The following is an 8,129-nucleotide window of genomic DNA, read 5'->3' as shown; positions in this document are numbered from 1 at the left end:
AGTTTGACTTTAGGAGAGAAACAGCAGCTTCCTGATAATCCAGAGAGATTTGACAGATTGGCTTCTGCTCTGAGCTCTGAGGGTTTTAACTCAGGGAACAACAGCTGGGATGTTGATGATGGAGACGTTGAAGTCTGGGCACTTGGTGTGATAGCAGAATCGGTCCAGAGGAAGGGAGACATAAATTCTGGATGGTTGGTAATATTGTTTAATAAAGGTGTATATGAAGCATATTCTCCACCAGCTCCTCCCACGTTGCTCTCAGTCCAGAAGAAACTCCAGAGGATCAGAGTGAATCTGGACTGGGTCAGAGGAAAGCTGCCGTTCTCTGATCTGGATACTAACACACACATACACACCTTCACACAAACCTTCACTGACAAGATGCTTCCATACTTCAACATTTGGGATCAGTTTAAGATCTTACCAATGAAGATCTCAGTGATCAAAAAGTCTAGCCCCCTTTTTACAGCCTAATGAATCATAAAATAATGCAACAAAAAGTTCTCTACTGTCTGTAGATTCAATCAGTCTCTTTTTCACCCATTTCTGTTAAAAGTATAACATCAATATTATGCTCAGTGATTAAGTCATTAAAAATAAGGATGTGACGTTTATAAATCCAGTTTAAGTGTTTAAGTGTTAGATACATTTTCAATCAGAGGTTGCTTTAGGCAGAGGAAAAATCTCAAGTTTTATTTTAGATAGCTGCATTTCTTTTTTTTTGGTAGTGTTATTTCTCACTAAATTTTTCTTCTGTCTTATACTTTTGGTTGTAGGTGTTTTATGCCATCATGGCCAAAGTTCATCCAGACCATGTCCATGTTGAGAGAGGCCTCTGATGATGTTTATTGCCTTCCTGAGACAGCAGCAAACATGCAGCTCTAACATGATGGAGCAATCTCTACTGTGGTGTGAACTGTGTTCCCATCTTTAGTCATTTATTTATTTTTTCCATTGAAGTTTAGAAGTAAATAAATAAGGGTGAGTCAGGAGAAAACTGACTAAGCCCCTTTAAATTAAGGCTTATAATCCATTAGCTAAATGAGACAATCATCAGGTCACAAACCCAAAGGTATAATTTACATTTGTAATTAAACAACAAAAAGAAACGCACACCGAACTAAAAAAGAAAATTACTTTTTATGGGATAAAAGTTTTTAGGGTGAATTTGATAAAACTGGGTTTTATTTCAATCATCCTGTCAGTTGATCTGAATCCAGAGTCCAAATTCATAGAAGCTGTAAAACATTAAATTTTCTGACATCATTTTGATTTATGGAAACGTAAGGTGTGCATTGGTGGAAAAAAAAAATCTATATTGTTCAAAAATTTTATCTTAAAAAGCAACAAAAACGTGTATAGCCAAGCCCTAATTTAAATGTTCAAATATTAAAGAAAATGATTTATGTTTTACAAAAAACAGACAATAAAGAGTCATTAGATCAAAACTTTGAGATTTAATACTTTACTAATGTGTGAGCAGAGTAAAAAATTTAATTTCAAATATCTTGTTAAATTATTTTCAGTTTCTGTCTCCATCACTATTATTTTTGCTTTGTTTTAATAAAGTTTTGTTCATCTGCAGCTTTGCTGCAGCACAAAACCGGTTCAAACTCAGCAGCGAAACCAAAGCTCTTCAGAGCCAAGCTCACTGGAAGACTACACTTCCCATGATCCTCAGGTCTTCCGAGCGCTTTTCAGCTTCCTCTTGGCGTCTCTGTGCTTCTTGCGGTATTCCTGAGAAAACGGATAAAAGAAAATGTATTTATTTACTTTGCCTTATTTGTCTAGAAACTTTATTTCCGACTGTTTTGTTCTCTGCAGAAGGATCAGAGCTGAAATGTTCTGTGATGAACAACCATGTGGGTCAGACTTTTCATTTTCTTGCTTCTGATCATCTCACATCCAACATGTAAAGATATTTCTGCAGCTTGTTTGATTTAAAGCAACTGCAGTTTGAAACAGATACTCATTCTGCCTCCAGAGAGCAACAAAGTGGACTTTAAGATCAGCTGTTTTTGGTGGAGCTGATAGAAACCTGTCTGAGCGAGCTGGTCCTCTCCTCCCACTGCTCCCTCTGCTCCTCCAGCTGGGAGGTCCGACAGAACAACCTGGGCCCCTCTGAAGGTCGAAACAGAGAGCTGAGATTAAACATGATTTAAAAAATTCCCACAAAAGAGAAAAGTCAAGATTTAAAGATTTAATTCTCAAAAAAAACATCAAAGCGTCAGTAAGGAGCCCAGAAGGCTGACCTCACCTGTCAGTCTGTGGTCATCAGAAGAGAAGAAGAAGAAATCAGGCTGTGACGGCGTCTCCTCCCTGTTAAAGATGAAAACGAATGAAGGTGATTTAATCTGAACTCAAAGTGATTATTTTATCTTCCCCAGATCATCCAAAGAGCAAAACGTTACTACAGGAAGATAACGTGTTTACAGAGAATAAATGTGTTGATCTATTAAGGAAGAAGCTCCATAACCGAGTTGTTTTTTTGCACAACTGATAAAAATGTAGGTTATCTATTATTTACTGGTAGATTTATCCACCAATCACGAGAAAACTGGAGTGACTTCAGTGAATCAAAGTCAGACCTGCTGGTTTCCTCTGATCACATTCAGGTTTGGAATATTGGAGAAAATAAAACCAAACTGCAGACGTTTGCAGGATTTTTCCCTCACTTTGTGTTTTTAGCTTCAACGCTGCTCTGCTGATCCTTCTTCACTTGCTCCTCCTCATTATCTTCCTCCATCTCCTCTTCAGAGCTGCTGTCATGGAAACGTGGGTCTTGGTGCCAGGAGACCTTCGGCGCCTGGATCTTCTCAACTTTGTACTCGGCTGTTGGGAAGATTGAAGAGATGAACAGAGATCTGACCATGTGAGGGTCTGGTGAGCGGATCTGATTAGACTCACCCGTCTCTCCGCTTCCGGCTGCTGATTCGTCTCCAAAGAAGGAAAATCTGAATCCAGAGGATTCCTCCGACTTGGAGCTGGGATCAGCTGGCAGGAGGGAGGGCAGCAGCAGCTGTTCTTCCTCTCCTCCTCCCTCTTCTTCCTCCACTTTATCCCAGTTTGTCCCCTCCTCTCCCTCAGCAGAGCCGTCGTTCGTCTGGCCGAACACGGCCTTCAGGTCTCCGGACACCTGGAAATAAATCTCCTTGGAAACTTCAGGCAGTTTCTGAGCCTCTTCCCTCTTCTTCCTGCGGGTCGCCTTGCTGCGAACAGAACAAACCTTCAGGAGTCTGACTCCAGTTTAAAGCGCTGATGATTTGTGGATCTTCTGAGTTAAACTTTCACAGAATCCACACAGATTCAAGTGATCAGAAGTCATGAGTGATAGTGTCATTTAATCTGAGGATGGCGGTGGTTCCTCTACCTCTCCTTTTTGGTTTCTTCTGTTTTGGTCTCGAATGCAGTGTGCTCCTCTTTGCTCGGGTCGTAGTGCAGCGCCGACATGTCTCTGCAGACACAAAAACAACAGATTTAAATCTGTTCAAACTCCACCTTTCAGTCCAGGCGGAGCTGGAAATCAGACCGACGCCCACCTGAACTGCTTGGCTTTGCGGGCCGTTTTGCTGCTGGCCTGTTGGCCGGTTCCGAGGATGCTCTGCAGGATGGACAGATTCTTCTTCTTCTCTTCCTCCAGAGCCTCTTCGTCCTCCATCGAACTCTTCTGAACTTCTGAAAAACAAAAAATGAAAAACACTTCAGAAGGTAACAGAGGGAGGTTCATATTGTCCCGCAGCTCAACAAAGCAAAGAAGTTCTCATTGGTTCTGATGGAGCGGGATGAGATCAGGAGGTGATCAGGCTGTTACAGACGTCATGAAGCAGTGAACCTAAAAGAATCAAACTGGTTCTGATTGAACTGAACTAGTTCTTGTTCAGTGAGAACTATTGTCATGATAACACAGTTTGCTGGATGATAAATTGCCTCAGAAGTTACTGTAATAAACAATAATAATAATAATAGCATAATAATTATAATGCAATAAAACATTCCCAAAAACGAATAAACTATAATTTCTAATGAACTTTTAAATACTGAAATAGGATGACATTTTAAATATGAAAAAATTAATTATCTAAAAATTTAAAACAATAAATAAATGAATTATAAAGTCTCTGTGAATAAAACTGTCCCTCAAAAAAAGGAATAGTTGAGACAAAAACACCAAACTCAAGACTTTCGTCATCCAGTTTTTGATCTCCACTCCTCTTCCTCCCTCCTCTACCTCCTGACTCAACCTTCATCCAAACCTTCTCACCTGTTTCCTCTTCCTCCTCCTCCTCCTCCTCCTCCAGAAAGCGGGAGTCCAACCGGAATCGCTCGTCCGTCCCAAAGCGAGACTGCAGCTCCATCAGCTGGATGACAAGCAAACACCTTGGTTTCAGAACCAGTACTTTAACTAGACCAGACTGAGGCAGCGCTACAGTTCATGATCTCCACATGACAACCAGACCTTCTGTCCAGCTGGACCTTCAAACTCCGGCCTGATGTCAAATCTGCTGCCAGCCTCCTCTTCATCACCTTCCTCATCATCATCTTCGCTGTCATCAAACAGCCGAGGACCTGACGGCTTCAGGCGCTCCTGAAAACAAGCAGAGGAGCTGAAGCCACTGGGACGATCAGAGCTGATCAAACGCTCTCAGATCCTCACTCACTGCTTTGTGTGGGGCGTTCTGATTGGCTGCTGCTGCTCCATCAGCTGTGGCTTCGTCTTCTGATTGGCTGTCCTGGAACAGGGGCTTCTTTGACTCTTCGACCGCTGAAACAACTTCCTGCTTTTCCTCCTCATCGTCTGAACCAAAGACGATGCGTTTCCCTGTGGTTGGAGGCGGAGCATCCTGGTGGAATAATAAAATAGAATAAAAACATGAAGGACAACTCAGACCATTCTCTTATTGAGGCTGACTAGAGAAAGCAGAGTGTCTTCAGTCAGAGGCTTCTTCAAATTTGCTGCAATACAGACTGCTACAAGAGATCTCTCCTACCAACAGCCATCACAATCTACAGTAACCGTTTGAAGAATTTTAATTAATATGAGTTACAACATTTAATTTCCCTCTGGGATCAATAAAGTTTTATGCGTCTTTATTCAACTGAAAGTTTAAAAAAAAAACCAGGAAGTTATTTAGGGGAAGTTAAGTTTGCTAAACGTTTTCAAAATGAGCAAAAACGTTAAAGCATTAAATGAAATCAGTTCTGCTTTTAGTGCATTAGTGTTTGGATCATTAAATCAAATACTGAGGTCTGGAATCAGAGGAGATTGTTCTAAAGAGCAACGATCCTCTTCCATCCTGGGTTTTCAGAACGGACTGGACAGAACCGGAGCTAATGTCCAGGAACACCCACCAGGTTGGCCAGAGCTCCCTGGATGAGCTTCTTATGCTCCTCAGCCTCCTTCTGCCTCTGCTGGAGAGCAGCCAGCCTCCTCATGTTGGCCTTCCTCTGCAGCTCCTCTTCCTCCTTGGCTGCTAACGCCACCCGAGGAGGAGCTTCCTCTTCCTCCTCTTCCTCGCTTGAGGAGGACTTGCTGCCTGGAGCCGGAGCTGGATGAAGAGCTGCTCCAACCTGCTGCTCTTCTTCCTCAGAGAAGCTGCTGGATGAGGGCTGATCCTCCGCAGATATCATCTCTTCCTCCTCTTCTTCACTCCCAGAGGAAGAGTCGGTCTGTGGGTCTCTGAGAGCTTCTGATGTTCCTCCATGTTTCTGTCTCTGGATGCCTGTAGCTTCATTCTGCTCACGTTCCCTCTTCCTCCTCAGACGCCCGTCAGTTTGAGAAGTTTCCCTCTGCGTCGCCGTTTCCTCTGAGGGCTGCAGAGATGCTGATGTCACTCCTTCTGCTTTCTTCTTCTTCTTGTGTTCTTTGTTGTCGCCACTGCTGTCCTCCCCCAGGATGGAGGCGAGGATCTCGTCGGGGGTGATGGCTTCCTTGCGCGCCTGTCGCTCCGGGAGGCCAGACTCCAGTTTCAGTCCGGATCCGAAGATGCTGGGAACTTTGCTCTCGGCCAGCCTCTGTAAATCAGCCAAGGAAATCCTCAGATAGTTGGAGTTAGCAGAAAACAGGGCTGGAAAATCAAAATCTGAAGAGTTTCCCTCCTCCTCTTCATCATCCTGGTCACTGTGTGAATCTGATGAGTGTTTTATTGCAGGGCGGACGCCAGAGGATGAGGGTTTACTGGAGGAAACGTCTCCAGGCGTAGATTTTCTTTTAATTTGTCTCTTTTTGTCTGAGAACTGCTGGGCTGGCGGTGATGAAGGTTTCTCCTGCGGGGGGGCAGGTGGATTTCTCCTGGACTCAAACAGTTCATCCGTGCCAGCAGAGTCGTAGTCTTCCTCATCTCCTGGAATCAAATGGAGAAATCAGGTCAGCTCCAAGGTTAGTTTTTACTAAGTCTCTAAGTTTGCACTTTAAAGAACTTTATTAAATCCTTCACTGACTCCTGAATTTCAGTTAAATGTTTTCTACTTTCTAATTTTTCCATTTCTTTTCCGAACACTGAGGATCTTCCTAAACCATGAAGCTCCACCAGGTCTTCCCTCCAGGTGTTAATTTGTCACATTCTTCCTATAAACTCATCTCCAGGTGTCCAGCAGGAAGTCCAGACTCCTCTGAAGTGAACATCAGACTCCTGTGACGTTTGGATTGTAGAGCTGGTTCTCCAAGTAATCACAGCTCCATGAGGTTCTACCAGCTAACGATGGATGATGATCCTTTACTTGGTGTTTCTCAGGGATCAAAGGTCATTCCTTTTAATAACTGGGATGATACATTGATAATATATTGATTGAAAATCCCTGTTTAAAGCATTTCTGTTACCTTTGGATCCTGATTTCACCAAGTAGTTGAGTCCCACCACCTCCAGGTTGTCGTTGTCTTCCGCCTCCTGTTGCAGTGCATCATGGGAGCTCTGCTGGGCGACCACCAGACTGCGGATTTCCTCGTCTGAGTCGACGTCGCTGTCAAGGAACCACCTCTCCTCCCTCTGAGCTGCTCTGTGATTGGTTTGCAGGTCAGAGCCGTTGGTGAGCTGATGGACTTCAGTGATTCTGTCAGAGTTTTGTTCGGATCTAACAGGAGAAGAAGAAGAAAGGAAGAAACATGGATTATAAACCTGTTTATTCCACTTACTGTCTCCTCTTCCCTTGTTAGTCTGTTAGTTGTTGCTGTGAATCATGTGACTTTTGTTTTTTTATGTCTATGTGGACCACAAGTCTACTAAATAATCAGTAAGCTTAAAAAGATAAATTAATCTTTTGTTGCAGGAAAATGATCACACAATCAGTGTGACCCCATCTAGAGGGCGCCACTCACCTCCGTTTTTGTTGTTTGCACCACATTGGTTGGGAATTAATCAGTGGCAGAAAATCTAAAGTTTAAATCAACACACAGACTCTCAGGATGTCTCTCTTCACAAGACGTAAGAGAGATTTTAATAATGCATCTTCATACAGGTCTTTGTCAAAGAATGCCAAAGTCTCAACATTTTGATATTTACAGAACGTATAGAGCAGAACAAAACTATTTACAGAACTATTTGATCTAAATAAATCCTTTGGTCGCTTTCAGAGTTTCACAGAATCATCACAGCTGGAGTTTCTCATAACAAGGTTATGTGATTGTTTAAAATAAAGCCTCAAATAATCTTTCTACATCTGACCAAGTTCTATTTTTTTTCCTGGCAGCTGGTCCGTTTTTCCTCAACATTCTCCTACAACTATTCTGTTTAAAACAAATTCAACAGTTTATGAGATGTTGTCACATCAACATAGTGCTAATTCTGTCTCAGGCTCCTTTAGGTAAAAACACTTCCTTGGAAACAAGAACATTTTAAAAAGTTACCTGATCCTGCTGAACGCGTTAAGAGAGTCTCCTGGATCTGTGCGACTCTTCTTGGGTTTGATTGGCTCGTATGGGGGGAACTCTCCCCTCCTCCTCTTGCTGATGTCATCATCCCCTCCCTCCACCTGCCAGGTGAGCTGGGTTACTGACCGAGTCTCATCTGGATCGGTCCGGTCCAGTCTGCGGATGTTGTGGCAGTACTTTGACGGGTCGTACTTCACTGTTCGAGCTTTGCTGCCTTTCTGACACCTGAGCTGCAGCACAGGAAGAACTCGACCGAATTTAC

The 8,129-nt window shown here is 43.0% G+C and overlaps 1 protein-coding gene across 1 annotated transcript in view; it reads right to left on the bottom strand.

Moving 5' to 3' along the window:
- Window positions 1-1,486: 1,486 nt before the first annotated feature.
- Window positions 1,487-8,129, bottom strand: part of nol8 (nucleolar protein 8) — a 20,680-nt gene continuing 14,037 nt past the window's right edge. Inside the window, exons 3-15 of the mRNA XM_017304704.1 lie at window positions 7,844-8,052; window positions 6,821-7,071; window positions 5,353-6,344; window positions 4,662-4,844; window positions 4,460-4,588; window positions 4,265-4,361; window positions 3,543-3,678; window positions 3,374-3,457; window positions 2,911-3,212; window positions 2,679-2,835; window positions 2,261-2,322; window positions 2,042-2,124; window positions 1,487-1,740 (exon numbers count right to left, since the gene is read on the bottom strand). Coding sequence (XP_017160193.1) covers window positions 1,681-1,740; window positions 2,042-2,124; window positions 2,261-2,322; window positions 2,679-2,835; window positions 2,911-3,212; window positions 3,374-3,457; window positions 3,543-3,678; window positions 4,265-4,361; window positions 4,460-4,588; window positions 4,662-4,844; window positions 5,353-6,344; window positions 6,821-7,071; window positions 7,844-8,052 — 2,745 coding nt within the window. The 3' untranslated portion in view covers window positions 1,487-1,680. The remainder of the gene's footprint in view (window positions 1,741-2,041; window positions 2,125-2,260; window positions 2,323-2,678; window positions 2,836-2,910; window positions 3,213-3,373; window positions 3,458-3,542; window positions 3,679-4,264; window positions 4,362-4,459; window positions 4,589-4,661; window positions 4,845-5,352; window positions 6,345-6,820; window positions 7,072-7,843; window positions 8,053-8,129) is intronic.

Source organism: Poecilia reticulata, linkage group LG5 (assembly GCF_000633615.1).
Source record: "Poecilia reticulata strain Guanapo linkage group LG5, Guppy_female_1.0+MT, whole genome shotgun sequence".
Lineage (NCBI taxonomy): Eukaryota > Metazoa > Chordata > Actinopteri > Cyprinodontiformes > Poeciliidae > Poecilia > Poecilia reticulata.
The sequence above is the reverse complement of the archived record's forward strand: the minus strand, read 5'-3'. Positions and strand labels throughout refer to the sequence as shown.